The sequence below is a fragment of the Perna viridis genome, chromosome 10 (assembly GCF_037379345.1).
Source record: "Perna viridis isolate PV_CMFRI_1.1 ecotype Kerala chromosome 10, ASM3737934v1, whole genome shotgun sequence".
In the NCBI taxonomy this organism is placed as follows: Eukaryota; Metazoa; Mollusca; class Bivalvia; order Mytilida; family Mytilidae; genus Perna; species Perna viridis.
Window position 1 is genome coordinate 15,740,436 of NC_142454.1, and position 20,154 is coordinate 15,760,589.

A 20,154-nucleotide genomic window follows, 5' to 3' on the forward strand; every position below is an offset into this window, starting at 1 on the left:
CACAATAACACAAACGAATATATAGTTTTATTAAAATTAATCAAAACACACAATACAATTGTGATTATTTTATTTTACTGATAATCAACAAGAGAAAAAAATAAATGATAAAGTCAAAATGAACAATTCCTAAAACGGACATTTTCAATAAACCGTATTCTTAAATTTTGAAATTTTGATTTCTTGTCAGACTTAAGTAATACCTAAAATAACACAACAATAAAACCAGAATATACTTTTCTATCTAAAAAAAAAAACAACCCACTGAGGTACAGAAAAATCACACAATGTATATAAATAACGATAATAAAAACTGCATCAAAACTAAATGTATGTTTAACAAAAATATCACAGATATGCTATTATAAAGGAAAACAAATATAACAGAAAACAACAATTAACACCAATACATAACATCAAATACTTAACGAAGTGAAAACCAACATAACAAAGATAAAGGTTGAAAAAAAAATTGTGTTAGAAAGCAACAAAAAATGGATGTACTGTATTTTTTTAAAATGTTCAATTAACAATGTTTGCTATTCCGATTAGATAATTTTTTTTACAAGCTTTGCACAAGAAATGTGTGTTACCGGGCGGTAACTCAACCGACCTTTATATCAACATTTTTTTTTTTCACAAGTATTTTTTTCCAACAGTATTGTTCTAGAAAAGTATTTGATATGTAACCGTTGGATTGAAAATGGTCATCAAATACTAAAGGAATCATACTATATCATGTAGGAATGACAAGAAAACTACAAATATTGGAGGCTAATCGTATTATATATTATAGTAATAATTAAAAACAAAACAAAAACCAAAGAAAAATCTCTTACTATTTTTTATTTGTTACCGGAAACACACATTTTTATGCCTTGGAATAAAAATAAATAGATTTCTACAGAAAAGGTCGGTACCATCTGTTCTGGGTATGTGATTGGTACGACCTCTCCGTCTTTTAATTTGTAGATCTGTAAGTCCATGCTGCCAATAACTTCCAGCTGAATTTCTGGGTATTCTTAAACATGCCCCTCATTCAAAGTTGACATGATTTCACTTACTCCACTGTAGTCAAACTTTCACATGACTTCAACTTCCTATTTGTGCTCAACATATTATTACTTACTTCTTTCATAAAATTGCATTTTTTTTACAAAACACAGTTTTGAACGCGTTACATTTTCCATGATGACAGGAAATCCATGGAAATATCTTGTTCGTTACGCGAAGTATTTCCGGCTCCGGATTGTAAATCTGCCATCTTCTTATGTAGAGCTGACAAACTTCGCCTGATCTCTTCTTCCTAAAGTGAAAACGTCGTGTAAATTTAAACATGAACTGAAGCGGGTTATGTAAGTAACAAGATCCTCCGTATTTTTTTATTCTTTCCATTGAAAATTAAGCAGAAAGACAAAAGTCATATAAAACGTCACGTGATAACATTATATTTGATAACATTATTGATAAAAGAGCTTAATAGAATTTGTGCATAACAGTACAAAATGTAGGCACTGATTCTAATGTTTTAAAAAAAAATATTTGGATGCAATAAAACAGAGACAGTTTAAAGCCAGCGAAACATGCCATTCTTTAAATGATAATGCGTCTTACCGTTTTTGAATTGGTATTTCTGAGTTCTTCGAGTATATTACTTCTGAGGGCAAAGAACGACGTTCTTATAGCACTTTGTTTAGGATTATCTGTGCGGTTTCCAAAGCTTGGACTGCTACGATTTCCAAAACTAGGACTGCTGCGATTTCCGAAGCTAGGACTACCGCGGCTGACGAAGCTTGGACTGTTACGACCATACAATATTTCTTCTGTTTCCATATCAATTCTGTCAAATGGAAAAAAATAGCAAGCATGCCCACAGTAATATATTTATCATAATTTATATCCCCATGAAAAAGTATAAAGCACACAGTACAAGGCGACATTTAGCTTTGGAAATTGACACATATTTTACAGTTTATTCTTCATACAAACAACCTAAAATATGTCCTATTAAATGGGTATTACATGAAAGTATAATCAAGGGAACCAAGGTTACAGCGGCAATCAAAAGAATGTAATCCAGGGACATAGACCAGGCATGAAAAACAGACATACACAACAAAGAACATGAAGTAACTAAAATCATACATACAAAGTAAAAAAAAAACAAATGAGCAACTCGGACTCTACTAAAAACTGGAAGCATGGACCAGGTGTACTGGAAGTGTAAGAATACAATTACGTCGCACACTGCAAAACGTATATTTTACTAAAACTGCGCGGTTACTTAAAAAAATTAAATGAAACATCTTATTATTCAAACATTTTCGTCCATAGAATTATTCAATTCAATATTATATATAAGCTGGTCCAAGTTGTTTTTGAAATCTTCACCTTGCTTTTTCTAGATCTCGAGCGGCTACCTCAGCTTTGGAGACCATAACTGTACAAAGCTTGTCTATTGTCTTTGAGAAATCATCAAACGAAGCTGCAAATTAAATATATGAATTAAACATTAAGTAGCAGTCCTTATAAAATCAGATAAGAAATGATTCATACATGCCAAAAACCCTTCAAATTCAGTTTTATTTTTTTTATTAAGAAACAGACCACATCACCAATCTTAGTTTGCACTTTTAAGATAAAATCGTATAGATTATGTGTGAAAAGTTATTAACTTGAGAAAGTCATTACTTGAAATATATTTGAAGCTCATACTCAATATTTTACATATTAGTTCAAAATTTCACTGAAAATGAAAGACCGAGTATCAAGTTTTGCGAACGGAATGAAATATCATGTTATACCTTTCATTCCACCTTCAACGCTAATGAGATCTTGTGTCATGGATGTATTTACCAACTCCTCTCCTAAACTCTCATTTAGGTCTGGAATGTCACCTAATAATTCACTGAAAGATTTTTCGCTGCTGATTAAGTTACCATAGTTACGACCAATTTTCCGTGCTGCCTGTGACATTTTTCGGCACATTTGGTTGATGCGACGTAACCTCTGTATTTCTTTCTCAATCTCATCGTTTAGTAACTCTCCAGATGCTTCTTTTTCTTTCATACTATGCCAATATTTCTTGAAAACATTCATAGTTCTACTTTTCCACGATCGTCTTCCGTCCCAATCTTTGGAAAAAAATATTATTGTATCACATTGTGAGCTTTTTAATGGGTTAGGACACATTCGCGCTCGTGCCTTCTGAAATTAGATGACTTTGGAAAAATCCTGATTTTTCATATCCGACTTAATATTAGGAAGACAAGTCAAATAATTTTTCATTCAAATGTCTGAATGAAGAGACTTTGGTAGGTATATGACTATACTTACATGTAGTTTTGTTCTATGTTCAACATTGTTCTTAACTATTTAAAACTTTTCTTTTTGGAATGTATTATACACCTTCAAAATATTTGTGGGTACTGGTTGTTTGAATTCTTTAAAGTTTTCCTTTGTACCACGTATTCTTTCAAGTAAGTTACCTTTACTTATATGTTCCTCTTTCTCTATTTCATCCAGCGCAGCCTCGACTTCATCTGCATCTGGTTCGTCGTCCAACTGTTGACTCATCGTACTTCTTAACTGAGCCTCCTTCAACAGCTCAGGTACTCGTGAACTGCTCTTTTTCTTTTTCGTTGGTGTAGACGTTCCTGATAATAAAAAGAATCGTCTTTATTGTGAAAATTTGTCAGAATTTGATTGGATATAACCATATCTTGAGGATGTTAAGCTGTGTGACAGATATTCTGCATTCAAAATGTTTTGTATAGGCCATACATAAAATAATGATAAAATTAGGGAATTAATTGAAATAAAGTGATATCCCGCCACGTAATGGGAAAAAGGGGGATGGCACCATGTTCAAAATGGAATTTTGGATTTTGCTGAAAATTTAATTTAACACGTATTTTATGATACAACACAATTTTGCAAAGTTTATAAATCATTATTTCGTTCTCAACTTATCATATGTTAACAGTCGACAGACGGACAGACGGACACGCAACTTTTCGGAGTGCAAGTAATGATACCTCGCTACTTCGTGTGGCAGGTATAAAAAGTTGCCTTATAATAAAAGGTGTGGTGGATTGGCAATTTTTAGACACTCAGATGGTATTGCCCGTCGACACATTCTACCCTTTTATACGTATTTTGCTTATTTACCCTTGGCTATCTTCCTTAACATACAAAGTCTATTGACTTTATGACTTGTATAATTAATTTGCCATTTTGTTTTGAATTTTGATATTCCCAAGGAGGTAAAAACATTACATTAGTTTATAGATGCAGTACATGTAACTTACCAAGAGTGGGACCACTGAAGCTATGTGAAGGACCACTGAAGCTGTCGTCTGCTTTTGATTCTGGAATTTCCGAGAAGGTCATTTGTGTCATATCTCTACCCAATGACCTCATACTGTGGTGTAGGAAACTTGTTTCTAGGGAATATGTTTTTCATTAATATTATAATCATTTACATGTAGGTATTTATCAAATTCTCCTAAACCATTTAGCATATTGATCTTAAAAGTTTAACCAGTTTTAAAATATTTTGTTTCAAATGACTTCTTTTTCTAAAACAAGAAGTAACATTAACATTAGTTTGAAACCATTAAAACTGTTATTTTCTTTACCAATGCTATTGTTAAAATATCGTTAAAAGAGTATACACTGCCATCACCCATGTAAATATTCGTGAAAATCGTGCATATTCTATAGACTCTATCTATTGAATGAAAGTGGATTAATAATTTTGTGATGAACACTCTAACTATCCGTAATCCTAATCTACCACTATCTTTGCACGCCTGTTATCACTATATATTATATCACAAACTGTATACATGTATTATACGTTGGAGACAAATTATAAAAAAAAAACTACGTAATAATTCTTTTTCGTCCAAGACATGATCAATACAAGTATACTGAACAAGTATTATATAAGATAAACCATGATAGGGAAACACTATATAAATCTAGCATTAGAAGAAGAAACAAAACTTTCGATATATTGAGAATAAGAGTTCCCTTTAGAACCACAAGCTTGGTTAGATGAACTACTGCTTATTCCGTGTACATTGAAGTAGTTCTAACATTATCGCCCTGTAATTGCCTTACCTGTATCTGTTCAGTAAAGTACTTTGAGACTTGCTTACATGAAGTGTCTCGAACTTATCTGCATCTGTTCGCTGAATTACTAGGAGTTTTACGTTACCTTGTAAGTTTGACTACATTGAATCTTACTGTTCTTGTAAGCTGCACACTCACTGAGCCTTTGTTCTCAAAGTTGAAGACCACGGAGTCTTACCTAGCTGCCTAAGTTCACGACCACTGAGGCTTGCCTTACCTGGCGTCTAATTTAAAGCCCACCGAGGCTTACCTGACTTTAAATGAAAGCCCACTGAACATCACCTTATTCCAACATAGATACCTTAATGTACACCCACTGTGTCTAATCTGACTCGAGGTTCACTCTTATTGTGCCTTAATTGTCCGTTTAAGTTCGAGCTCACTCAGCATTTCTTTGCTCTTTAAGTTGAAGTCTGTTGAGGCTTACATGACTCTCATTGAGCCTTACCTAGCTCTCTCAGATAATGCCCACTGAACCTTGTCTGGTCTAATAAGTTCAAGCCCACCAAGTCTTACATGGCTCACTAACTGAAGCCCATCAAGTCTTACCTGGCTCCCTAAGTTTAATCCTATATTGAGCCTTATCTGGCTCTCTAAGCGTATTGAGTCTTACCTGCCCCTGTGAGTTCTTGTTGCTGCACCTGACCATCAGGCAATACATATATGTGTACCCCACCATGTGTATTGCGGGTTTGGAAAAGGTTATCTCCCGGAGTTGTTTGCAATGACACTTCCTTTTTATCTTCTTTGTTTTATGAAATAGAATATTGCATCCGATGTGACTTCGAAATGCCTACTTGCACTTTCTAAATCCGTCACTTTTTGCATTTGTTTTTGTTTTCTGGCGTGGAGAGAGGATGAATTATTTTCAAATATTAAGGCGAAGCAGGAAATTAAGCGCCATTTAAAAAATTATACAATGAAGCGTTGGTGGGTTACAGAAAAAAAAAGGATTCTTAGCCGTAGATACCACAGAGATGTACAATATCTAAAGCCACAGTCAAAGAAACGAGAGAAGATTGAGACCAAATTTATATTTTGATGTCGAATTTAAACAATTTTTCCTCGTAATGGAAGATGTTAGAGAAAGTGAATTCGTGCTTTTTTGTTAAGATGTGTAAATGAAATTTCTCAAAAGTGGAGATACGATGAGATAATCTAAATTCATTCACTTTTTACATTATATATTTTAAATTGTTTAAATAAATACCGAATCCCTTTTTGTTTATGATAACCTATCTATTTAAGATTTGATTTGCAATGGCTGGCAAAAAGAATGTCGATCTTGAACGAATTCTTTCAGAATTACCTACAAGGTCACGCTGACAGTATATCTCATAAAGGAAAAGATAAAACTCCACGAAGATTTACTGATAAAATAAGAGGTAGCAGAGAATACTCATCACACACTATAATGTCAAACCTAAATACAGCAATACAGAATGAAAATTGATACACAAAACTGTTACTGTGGTGGGCTGTATTTAGTGTTAGTGTCTATTTAAGTTACTTACCAAAATTTGGTATATTTGAATGAAGAACAAAATCTGAAATATTATGGATTGTTCTAGAAATGTTCAATGCTGTTTTGAAGGTAGGTAGATCGTAGGAATTTCTATTGAATGACAAAGATGCATAGACAATTGTACAATTAAAAGGGACCTTCCTTGTATTGAATCCACGGAATAATAGGAATGGAATTGTTTTGTAGGAATTCGATTGGTCGGAGGAAACCGGACAGGATACTAGTATTATGAGGGCGGAAGTTGTATTTCTGAATTGCCCGTTTTACCAAAATGTGTCAAAGGAAAGGAATAGTGCATTGCCCTTAGCCCATGAAAGAAAACATACTGTTTACCAGTGAATAGCGCAATATCCCTTTCAGTCTACCTATTACAAAGGCAAAATAGTACATAGTTAGTGGTACAACTTCGTCTTATTACTTTTCTGTATTTTTTTTATAAATCACCCCATTTAGTGTTAATCAAAAAAGAGACGTCATTCTGCCATATATTTCGTAACTACTATGTTTTAAAATTATACTTTTTATTCAATCTATATTCCATCATTCGCAGGCGTTTTGAAGAATTGTACGCTTTTGTCACTTTTTAACATTTAACGATAAAATAAATTATGCTCTACCATAATACCTTTTTTCTCCAATAGATTTCTGAGGATATCCAAAGCTGCAGAGAAATCCCCATCTTCTTCGACCATGTTCAGATGCTTGAACTTCCTAATGGCTGCCTCTAATGATGGGATGTCGGATATTCTTGTGGCTTTTCTCAACTCTTTTCGTGCTATAAGTCTCTCTGAAAGAAATTGCATAAGTATATATTTAGAATTGATTCTTTACCATAGCCCAGGTTATTTACTTATGACTAGGCTTTTCAAGTAAAAGTCTGTCGTGGTACATTATTTTAACACCAGATTTATCATAAAATATTTATTAATATTTAAACTAGAAACACTGTGAGCAATCCTCACCAACTTGATAGCCCAGACCCCTGTTTGATAGCCCAGATCACTGTTTGATAGCCCAGACCCCTGTTTGATAGCATGCATCTTTAGACCTCCAAATTGATTTGGATCTAATTCTAAAATAGAGGTGCACGATGGGAATATGTCATAAAGACTATGCAAAACTTTCATTTTTTAATTCCATTTAGTGGTGGAGATGAATAAATCGATAAGAGATAGTTACCCCTCTCCGTAACTGAAGGAAATATGGAGGGATGGACGGACATCCTTATCACTATATACTAGCACTCAAAGTGGGGGTATAGTAACGAGTGTAAACTGAAAAAAAGATCAACATACCTTCCTCGTCCAGTAATTCACGGAGTAGCACTTCAGCTCGACTAATATCTTCTAATGCACCTTTTGGGTTAAGTTCTTTTGCCCGAGTTAAATATTTCTGTAGTTTTGGCCGATTTCTCTCTGCCATAGATTGTTGTAGCCGTGAGAGTAATCTATTTTGTTCTGAATTAGTAACATTATGATGATTACTTATAGCAAAGCAGCATATAATATCATATTTGACATTTGATGTTTGTAAAGAACCACCCAATCTGTACATTATCAATAAAACTTACTGCTTGTTTCAGTCGGATGTGATCTAAGAATAACCTTTACAATTTGATTTGTATCATGACATTTTCAATACATAACAGCTTGCTTGCTGTTATTGATGTGATAATAAGATGTTGGGAAAGGTCCCTATATTGCGACTCAAATTATTTTTCTGCTCGCAATGTTTGTTTTTAGTTCAGTTCATTTAAATAATACTTTGAAAGATTTGCTATAACCGTAACTACTCACTCTCAGACTCCTTGGCTTCCAGTTTGTTCAGAGCTTCTCTAAATATAATTTCCTGTTTCATCTCCATTTGAAGCATATCTTCTTTAGAAACAACCTACAAACGCATAAATGTAGTGAAGATCAAAGTGCATTTCAACGTTGGTTTTTTTGAAGGGCGATATCCTGAACGCAGAAACTACAATATTTTTTAAAATTACAATTATGAAAAAATAATGGCGAAACAAAATTTAGATGGTAAACTCTCTGCAATGTATGTTCAGTTTCTTAACTTTGTCCTTTATTAAAAAGGATGACAATTTAACCGTAGTTGTCTTTGCTCTAATTTTGCGATGATTTTTGCATGTATATATGGTCAGTATTATTACAAGCTTTGATACTATTGTAATACCTAACATATTATGTATAACTTAAATGGGAGAATCTTTGATACTATTGTAATACCTAACATATTATGTATAACTTAAATGGGAGAATGCAGTTGAACTGAACCAACTACCGACTTTTACCTCGTATGTTACAATCTTTTCTGCCTGGTCACGTAATGTCTGCTTAGCCATGACATCTATTACTCCTCCAGGGTTACCCGTTTTTAGAGTACCCTCCCAGTAACCCTCTTGATTTTTCTGTAGTTTGCATTCGGGATGTCCCTTCACCATAACCACAGTGGCTTCAGGAATTGCAATAGAAATCATCACTTTCTCGTTTGCTGGTAGACAGCATTGTTTTGGTTCCTTAATGCTATAACCATTGCACCAATTTGGCAATAAAGCAGTTGTAGGCACAGGCATGCCTGTCAAAGTGGGCAAAACAACCTCAATAACTTTAACGTAAATCGGCAAGAATAGATCCGAATCATCAACCGCGTCGACATTCCTGACAAAAATTGTTAGAGTATATGTCCCAAGCTTTGGAAAAGTGGCACAAATGAAAACAGTTTCTCCTTTGGTATCAATGGTGACATAGTTATGGTAGTCCGTTGTTTGTTCTCCTTCATCCAATTCAAGGGAAGCTGCTACTAGGACGTTTCTTTTTCTTGTTAATGTCATTTTAATTTCACCGGTTACAAGATTTGTAATAAAAGATGGCCAAGATTCGTTTTCAGAAAACCCCAACTCAGAGAATAATAGTGTTGGACCTAGTTGTTTCCCTTCAGTGTCGGGGAACGGTTCTGTTTCTAATGGTTCTTCCTGACAACTAACAAGATAGCTACATGCCGGAGCAAATCTTGTTTTCTTGTTTTTCTCCTTTGCCATAACGTTAAGAGCATATTCACCAGCCTCCGGTAGTCTTACGTTTATCGACATCTCTCCGTTTTCGACCGAATGAAGGATATGTCCTTCAGTTACGGGTATTTCCTTCTCGCCTTGAACTAGATCATGTCTAAATTCAAGTTCCTTCTCCAAAGAAAATTTAATTTCTGCGTCACCGTCGTCTGCTTCCACCGCACCTTTACGATGTGTTAATGGCACCATACCCATGTCTTTTGTGTCTTCTCCGGGTCCCCATTCTTCCCTTATGTTTGGAGGAAGGGGTCGACAATCTTCGGTGATATCCGTACAAGTGATGTGATACGTTATCAAAAGAGCATGGTGAGTATCTGAAGTCTCACTACCATGAAGTTCAAACAAAAACTGTCCAATAAAAGGAAATCGTATTTTAGCTCTAATGACACCATCGTCCAGATCCCTCTCAAGGAAGACATATCTTTCTAATTCACTTCGAGTTGGAACAACTTGTTCCTTACAACCTTTTGATCGGTAAAGTTTATACGCAAATGTCATCCTTTTACCTGCATCAAACCCTATTTCAAAAGCGATTTGTCCATCATCGCTAAATACGTTTGCATTAGGATGTGACTTCAGGGTGAGACGGTCTTGGAAGAAGTCAGAGCGAATTGCTGGAAGATTTTTAGCATCGTCGTAGGTTACGGTTCTAGCAAGCAGCTGCCATTTCTCTTCATCTGGAAAATGATCAAAAATGAAAATCTCTGGATCAGCCAAGAAGTAAAACTCCCTAAACCGACAATGGGTTCTGTATGTGCCTCTGTTTTCCTGCATTGCCCTTCTAGTGCTGACTTTCCCCCTTTCGTCTTCAATTAGTCGCCAATTACTTTTGGTCACACCATAAGCTGCCTCGCATATCCAGCGAACATCAACGAGTCGCCATTCACCATCTAATAAAGCAGCTGTCCAACTCTTTCTCTGGCCTCTAAAATCTGCCCCTATTTCATAGTTAATTGTATTCCGTACACAGCCTTGGACTTGGACAAATTTTATTCCAGCATACCTGTGGTATTAAAGAAGGCAAACTCGCATAAACTAATATGTTATAATTACAAGGAAAACAACAAATTTGAATATTTATCATGTCTACTGACGAACACATTACCACAATTTTATAATATAGAAACAAATTTTCTTTCTAAGTTCAAGAATATAGAAACCAAAGCTCAAAACTCATTTATCTTCTTGTGTAATTACAATGTAATTGGTTTATGCAAGGTATTATGATTTAATGTTGTTATCGAATTTGCACGAAATGTTCATCAACATCCTTAAAATACACACGAATGATATATGAATGCTGATGCTAGCTCATAAATAACATCATAAGTTCGATTAAACATTAAGCTAAATACCATTCTGAATGAACAAAAATCATAAACAATTTATGATATGGTATCACGAAAGCTTAATATATTTAGTATCTCTTACTCGCATAACACATGAAATAGTTCATCATAATCCATGGATCTTTTCCGTAGTTTGTAGAGGTAACTTGCCGTAGAATCTGCAATAATGGACCATTCATTTCTTGGAATGTAGCGAACATAGTCCTCTTCTAAACATCTAGCCAACCATCTGTAAATTTATCAGCATACCATACATAAGAATTCCCCATACATGTAATTTCGCTCAATTTTATACAAAGTATATGTACATCTAGTCGTCATTTACTATTTATAGTATGTATGTCTACTACCTGTACTTTGCTACTTGTATTTGTGTGCTATTATGGAGACGACCTCCTCAGCTAGTTCCATTTGTATCTTTAGTTTAGCAATACAAAAATTATTAACCGACAGTTTTGCATTTAAGGTATATGTTTCACTGGGTTCTCTATGCAGTACTCCAACGTATACATTCTCAAAGGGAACTTACGGTGTTCGCAATTAACTCCTTCAATAACATTAACCACTCGCTTTTTCAAGTAGGACCAATTTTTAAAAAAAATTTCCGCAATTCCCATTAGAATCTGTATAAAATAAAAACCTACATTTTTGTATTTGTTCCCAGAAAGTACAAACATTAGCAGCAGAAATCTTGCCCTAAATAGTCTCATCTTGTTTTAGGACAGTTTCATATTATTGGTTTCTATGTATCGACAACTTACGTGATTAGGTACATCGGTGTCGATAACCGACGACTTACCTGGTTGGGACTCTTGCCTTATCTACATCCGTATCGGTAACTGGCGACGTACCTGGTTAGGACTCTCGGCTTATCTACACCAGTATCGGTAACTGGCGACTTACATGGTTAGGACTCCTGTATTATCTACAACAGACAACATGCCTTGTTAGGGATGTTGCCTTATCTACAACTGTGTCGACAACGTACAACTAACCTTGTTAGGACTCTTGCCTTATCTACATCGGTGTCGGTAGGTTGAAGTAGGTAACTAACCAAGTACCGGATGTGCTGGTTGACGTACGTAATTGGTGTCTGAAAGAAATTTGTTTAATTTAAAAAATGTGATTATTATAATGTTCGACATGCGTATGCTTGAATTTTTATGAAATCATTCTTAGATAATTAAGAATTTTTCTTTTCGTTTAAAATATTTGTCTTAAAATATTTATTTATGCGCATAGAAATTAACAAAAATTGAACTCGACCTTCTTTAAAACATTTCTTTTAAGATTCAATCAAATAAGCGACTGACCTTAACCGCGTGTTCGTCTAAGACCGAAAACGCTTCATCGTCCCTTATTTCATCTTTCGACGTCATGGGAGGAGACGGGACGGCATTCCCGTCATCATCCACTGGTCTTTGCCAATCCAACTTTCGGTACACCTCCTGTGCTTCCCTAAGAAGGTCCGGTGTTGGTGTCTCTCGGTAGAATCCTAGCTTTCTGAAATGCTGGTTCAGGTCTTCTCGCTATAGGAGAGAAAGAGAATACATTTAACTAATTAAAATATATTAGCCATTAAAATGACCAAATGTTTGATGTTTAATCTCCTTGCTTATTTGATCTAGAACCATGTGCTAGTGTACATGCAGTATTTGCGAGAGCTGTCTTAAATACATTGAATTTTGGAAAATACAAAAACAAAACAAAGAATAACAAACAAAAAAAAAACGAAGAAAAAAAACAAAAACAAAAAAACAAAACAAAGAACAGTGCAAATGATTGGAAATAAAAGCAATGAACAATATATTGAGATTAACTGAATATCACACAGCCCATAAAAGTGCGCCCAAGAGAGGTTGATACAGCTATAAAAGTTATCGTTCTTTGGATTAGTAAATTTGTAGACTTTGTCCTAAGATTTGCATAAACACTAACTTTCTGCGTAATTGACCTGTAAATTATCGTTATTGCGTATTCATGTTAATTGTACTGATATTTGTCAGTTGATTTTGTACAGCTTCGTTAACATTGTACTGGGGTCTATAAGAGGATACCGTTTAGTGTGCGAGTGGTGATATGTCATATTCTGCATTAAAGGCTAGAAGGTGCCCTCTTGTAGTCAGTTTCGTTACTATACATGTTGATTGTCTTATGGTTCATGCGCACATTTACTTATCATGGCTACTTGCAGGTACATATATGTGATGTTGCTTCCATATACCAGAAATAATGGGCCGCCTTGTCTAAGAAGCTTTATTTATATTTTGATTTTAGATTAATTCTTTTTATTATTTCGACTGTTTAGTTTCTAACAATTTAAGCGTCGCTTTTTATTTCATAGAAGAGAGTTCTCTATTTGCATGACCCATTATGTAAATATCAGAGTTAGGCAAGTTTACCTAAAAAAATAAATAAGTTTCTTCATTTGACTTCATGTAAGGAAGCGTCATTTCCTTATTTTTTTTTTAAATTATTTTCCGATTTTCCATTTCAGTGTTATCAGGGCTTCAGCAAAGATAAAGCTGGCTTCATTATCTCCTTTAAACCAGCTGTTTGTTCAAGTTAAGTTTACACTTACTAATTCAGTACAGCTCCCCTTCATATTATTACGTAAGGAATAGTTTTCACAGGACTAATTATCGTCAGGTTGCTCAGCAAATTTAAAGATCGTCATTCAAAAATGCGGTCATTTAAGATTAATCATTGAACGAATGTTTGTATGGTATTTTTAAAATTCTATTCAAGATTTCAGAATTAATTTTATTTACATGTAAAGACCCGGTAATTGGTAACTCGTTTTTATTACCACTGTCATACACAATTTTGAAAAATTTAATTCTCAACTAAAATGTCATAATCAATATTATATATATACATGTATTCCTCTATTACATAGTTGAAGATTCAAAATTAACTACTATACAGACAACGCTATGTAAACATTGTATGCACAAACTTAATTGTCCTAACAGACAAAACACATAGTACATGCAATTATTTTGCTACGAAGTCGAAATGTTATAGAAAGCCAGAGTGAACCCCCGAAGTTTCCATATAATACATATATCACCGAAGTAAGTGACGAAAAAGCTCAGATAGAAAAGTTGAGTAAATTTCTGTGATGTATCTAAATATCTTAAAAATGTCTCAAATAAAAAGTCAGAAAGACTGATTTCACATCTGTATATAGCTAGAATAATTCATCAGCAGACAAATTTATGGATGCAATTAATCAACTAGTATATAAAACTAGATGAAGTTTTCAATTTTAATGTAGATACGGAAGAGGCTGCCACTAAGTTTAAGGATAAACAGCTGCATCAAAGGCATGCATATTTTGCTAAATGACATATGACTTGACCCCATTTATTGGACGATAATGAGTCCATGGCAGTCGTGACCACCCACGTTGACACGACTAGTCATCATCATGCTGATAAAAAAATGTAACGGTGGTCCTTTTCACAAAAAACCGCAAGAGTAAAATTAGTCATAAGTTATAACGTCACAATACTTTGATTTACTATGACGTCATTACTTACGACTAATTTTACACTTACGATTTTTTGTGAAACGACCATAGATTCGTGGAGAGGAAGCATTTCAACGATCTTGTAAAACATCTCTGATCAAACATCAAGAAGTTGTTGACAACTCAGTGTATTATGTCTAAAAATATCCGTTGAAAATGACTTGCATACAGAACTCATGCTTTGCCTGATTTGAGTCGAACCTAAACTTTGAAAAGTGTCATTTGTCTTACGTTCATAAATAGTAAAGAAAAGCCTTGGTATAAATACGAGCGTATGGCTGCTGACCAGGTCGTTATTAAACACTATACTTCAAGTTGTTTTCTTCAAAAATTATCTAAAGACTTGAAGCCTACCTGGGCAAATAAGGATGAAGGGTGAAGGGTTCATACCAAAACATTGTATAAGGTGACAATGTGTAAGTAGTACCTTTATCTCACAGCATTGATTTAATTAGAGCCCAATTGGCATTCGGAGTTTTGGTAGAAATCTCTAAATCCAATGAGTACTTTTATGTATAAATCGGTAATTGGATTATGTGATCAGTTCAAACCCTTGTAAAATTACACTGACCGCCGGGGTAATCCATACTTATACCACGACTTAACGTTTCTAAACCAGAAAATCCTACTGAAGTGCTTATATAAAGTATTTATAGATCTTTTGCAGGAATTTGTATTTGAACAGAGGTTCCGCGTTGTTTTGCTTTATTTTTAAGTTTGCTGTAGAGAAATCAAGAAGTTATATCCGTAAAGTTTTAGCCCCCCCCCAAAAAAAAAAAAAAAACAAAAACAAAAACAAAACAAAACAAAAGAAAACAAAACAAAAAACAAAAAACAGACTCCCGCAAAAAAAAAAAAAGAAAAAAGAAAAAAAGAAGAAAAAGAAACAATTGAATCCACTCTTGGTGACTTTTTGATATTACTATAATCAGTAATCATTTACGTACGTATTCGATCAGCACTTGTTAGGGGACAACCATTTGATTCTGAGCGGGTCTGGCCAATACATGTACGGTGTATCTGGACAAGGGCCAGAAAATGTATTTATTTCTAGGAGGTGTAGGCCAGAATATATGTTTTCAATTTTTTCTGGGCCAGAATACTTAATTTCCAACCACTGCCAGCCCGCCCCCTTCAGAATCAAATGGACGTCTCCTTACGTATGATTGATTGCAATAATATTGCGAACTATTCGTTGAGGTACCAACATTCAGTAGTGTTTTAAGATTTCTTTCGTTGACGCTTTGTAAATAGAGAACTTCACAGTCAAGAGATTAAAAGACTGTAAACATTACTACACGTCAATCTTCAGCACTTGTTACATGTGATTGGTAATACTTATGAGGTACAAACAGGGAAGTATACGCTGGAAACAATTAGAACAACATGTAACTTCGTTTTAACCAAAATCCTATCATTTACATGGCCAATTATAAGGTGTTTGTTAACCTTTAATGGTTCAGAGTTGTAAAGTTATATTAACCTTGGCTAATTCAGCGTAGTATAATATGTTAATCTCATCAATATGTATAACGCTATGAAGGCGACATGCTTCTTGTAGGTTTTTTTTTTTTGGACGATTCTTTAAATGCTAAGTTTTATGCCTTGGGTTGCAGTAGATGTGGTGTATAGGAAGTACAAAGTTTGTTTTTGGACAAATAAAATGTCTATGAAATGGTTTTGTGTTTTCTTTAATTGAACATTTAGTCATATTCGTGTACATACAATCTTATTCTAATACATGTAATGTATAGTTTCATACTGTCGCTATTTTCATTAATTTTAGTACTTAATTGTTGAGTTTTAACGTGGATAGTACCATTATACATGCTACTTTGCAATCTTTGATTTACCTACGGGAAAGAATTACATCAGAGAAATCTCTATTTTATATAGCCTAGCTGGTCGAGTCGTCCAAGGCGCTTGACAATAGATACAACAGCGGTACTAGTTCGAGACCCCACCAGGATAACAACCAAACATGTTAATGCTCTATCATGACTGGGAAGTTTTCAGACCCTTATATACATAGTTTTCGTTATATTCCCAGCATTATGAAAGAGATGTAGCGAATAGAGTGGTTCACATACTGAAACGTTTCTTCTATGATATATGTACAAAATTTACAAATAAAGCGGGATTTTATTTATAAATCTGCATTATCAGCACACTGTGGACGGCAGATTGCCAGTGGACCTTTCTATGTATTAAAAACAATTGTATTTGTCTGATATTATCATATCGAAACATAGTAATCGTATGCATAATCAGAGAAAAAATAGAAAAATGGGTCAGGAAATTGTCTGATTTTTGTCACCGATAACTACGAAGTGATCCCGCAGTTTCGACCATCTTTGTAACCTAGCCTCGTTATCAGAAATGGTCCATCGCTTTCCCATAAATTGAAGACCCTATAACGTGTGTGTTATCTTTATATTCAAACAATTAAACCCAAACTAAGCCATACGTGACGTGTTGAAGTTCTAACGGTTCAATACAGGGGAGATAGGATATTTAATGTTCAGGAGCTGATCTTTGATCTATTGATCTCTCATAAATCAGCATTAAATTACCAGATCAATTTGTTCTCCGTTATTTTACCTGTTTTCTTAAATACAGCGATATTTAATGTACTGGCAGGGTAACCATTGTAATGGTGGTTTTTATTTCACCATATCTCTTCAGTTGCACGTGTTTTGTTATGGAAGTTTGTGTAGTCGTAGTGCTGTAGAAATCACAGATCAGGCGTCGATTTCACAAAAAGTCGTAAGTGTAAAGTTAATCGTAAGTAATGACGTCACAACCAAAAATAGCATTATGACGTCATAAATTACGATCAATTTCACACTTACGACTTTTTGTGAAAGGACCACTGACCCGTTTCTCTTGACTAGACATTCCTGAATTCTTACAATTCTTATGAGTTAAAGGACACCAATCTACCACCTTCTTTTTTATAGCTTGATTAGACCATGGAGATTCATATAAAATAATTTTTCACCAAAGCCTTTTTAATCTATGCTAGGTCTAATTTTACATGGAGACACACTGGGCATTGAAACATTGTTCTGGATACCATTTATTTTATATATTTTGCAAACGTGTACCTAGTTGTATATGAATTTGTTCGTTATGTACCTTTTAAGAATTATTATACTGAACTATCCAGAAAAAGCATTGCTGATGGACTGCAGTTCTAGATGAACTATTTGTCTGATATTTCTCTTCCAATTCTGTCTAGTCGCTTATCGACGCAGTAATCGTACTCACAAAAAGAAAATTAAAATAAGAAAATGGGTCAAGAAATCGTCTGATTTGGTTATTATAAAAAAACCTTGTTTGGAATTAAATAACGATTTTTATGCTCTATGCGATATGGCATTTCGATCGTACATGTGCATGTACAACTTCCCTGTCAGAAGTTTTGAATTAATTGTATCGAACATAATTCTATTCACCAAAAACCGAACAAACAATACACAGGATTTCATATTGGTCGTATGTAAATAGGTAATTTGTTAACATTATATTGTTCCGATGACAAGTGGAATGTAAGAGCTCACGTTTCCTGTGTATTCCCCTTCTGGTTGTATTATATTACAAATGTTTTAAAAGCTTATTGTTACACTTATAAGCCTTATCGAAACGCATTGTTTGAAATGTTATATTGTTTGAGAAAAAAAAGAAAGATTGACACTTCTGTTTCGAGTGCATTGACCATACTTTAGTGTTGGTAACCGGTTTTTATGAGATAGCCTACATGGTTCGTCGTGCTTATAGGTGAAATTTGAGTGTCTATGAATTTTATTTTAATATTTTTTATTTTACCAAAACTTTGATACCGGGGTATGGGTGCAACTTATAGTTCATTTGTTCTCCAAATTATGGTTTCTGGAGGGGTGATAGAATGACAAGATCTGACTACGATAAATAGAACCATATATTGCACTCAAGTTCATATTCATATGACAAATATTGAACTTTCATTTGATCTGACGGATTTTAATCTATATATCGTTGCATGTTCTCGTGCTGTATTCATGAAATATGACAAAATATCGGACTACAGAAAAATGTCGTGCAGCGAATGGGCCAGCATTGAGTATTTTTGCGATAAAACAAACTGATTAAGGACTTGGCGGGATTATGTAGTGCAGGAAAATTCATTCAATCTTTAATATCATACATTTAATCGATAATCCCCAAGATACTCCCGAAATAAATCTATATCATTAGTCCATTTCGTATTTACAGTGTTATATGAAATAGGGTGTATATAAACAGTAGTAAAGAAAATATGTTACAACCAATGCAATATTGGTCCATACGTTGAAAAATTACTTGACAATAAAGGTATAATTTATTATACAAAACCAAAACTGGGGTCAAATTTCTTTTACCCTATGACTTTAATAACCTTTAAATGCAAAAGAAGACATTCAAAATGTAGTCGCCTTAAACAATTACTGTTTTTTTTTCCGAATTGGCAAAAGAGCAATTTGGCAATCAGCAATACAAATTGTACATTGAAAATCCCTTCAAGACATGTTTATTATTTGACATGTAAACAAAGAAATGGGTAGTCAGCAGTTATTTTAAATCTAAAGTCTCCACGTAATTACAAAAAAAAAGCTGCAATAAAAAAGCGACTTTATTGATCTTGGTAATTTTGTGTACCATGCATGAAAACTTTGAAGACACTAAGATCGTCACGAAAGTTTCAAATTAGCATTAAAACCGCTTTACGTCGTGTGTAATTTTGAAACAATTATCACATTGATTTTTCTCCAGTTAAGCGTCGCTGAGAATATTTTCTCTTATATATCTTTTGTATACTGCCCAAAAAATCAATAGAAAATTATGACAAAAATGTAAAGTACGGAAACAGATAGTATTTCATCCTGGTATATATTAACCGAATTATTAATTACCATAAGATTTCTATTAAAGGGATGAATGGGTATCTGAATGGCCTAGATTTGATCGAGTGAAGTGTTTAATAAATAAACATCTTTTGATATGCGTGGCATTTAATTTATAAACAAATACGTAAAGAAAATAATTTCTATTGTAAAAAAAAATCAATGCTTACCCATCTCTGCTCATCTCCCTTCCTTTTATCCGAATAGTCCTCCACAATCAGGGAAGAATCCGTAATTCGAGACATTTTTTCGCTTAATTCAAAATTCTACTTTTACATTGCTTCAAATTATAACAAAATCTGCAAAATATGCACTTCAATGTAAAGTAATTCTAAATCTGGGATTTAGTTTACCATACTTCAAAGGTATTATAGACCTTATTGTAGTTTTTGTCACAGTTCATAGAACTCTGGCAATATAGTCCCACAGAGGCCCAATATGGGTATTGACCTAGCAGAACCGAAAGTAAGTCAATGAAACCGAAGTTTAACGAACGTTACTTCTCCCGCGGTTTGTAGTCCTGGAATACAGTAGCTTGAAATCCGGGTTCGGGGTGGGATAAATATTTATTCTACTTATCCAGTTTTATTTTCTTTCCTGTTCAA

General features: G+C 34.1%; 1 protein-coding gene across 5 annotated transcripts; it reads right to left on the minus strand.

The window, feature by feature from the left end:
* Positions 1-12: 12 nt before the first annotated feature.
* LOC148604713 (uncharacterized) lies at positions 13-20,090 on the minus strand. 5 transcript variants are annotated; one of them, XM_088548752.1, is made up of 16 exons: positions 19,720-20,090; positions 12,406-12,621; positions 12,088-12,185; positions 11,175-11,321; positions 8,967-10,746; positions 8,461-8,554; positions 7,960-8,121; positions 7,290-7,451; positions 6,654-6,686; positions 5,753-5,884; positions 4,311-4,445; positions 3,489-3,656; positions 2,805-3,134; positions 2,392-2,485; positions 1,615-1,840; positions 13-1,306 (listed from the first exon to the last, which is right to left on the minus strand). In XM_088548752.1, the coding sequence occupies exons 1-16, from the start codon at positions 19,792-19,794 to the stop codon at positions 1,178-1,180; spliced, it is 3,981 nt and encodes a 1,326-aa protein (XP_088404878.1). In that variant the 5' UTR covers positions 19,795-20,090; the 3' UTR covers positions 13-1,177. The 5 variants fall into 5 exon arrangements, with proteins under 5 accessions (XP_088404878.1, XP_088404883.1, XP_088404880.1 ...); XM_088548757.1 differs by lacking the exon at positions 19,720-20,090 and adding an exon at positions 17,766-17,898; XM_088548754.1 differs by lacking the exon at positions 5,753-5,884.
* Positions 20,091-20,154: the final 64 nt, after the last annotated feature.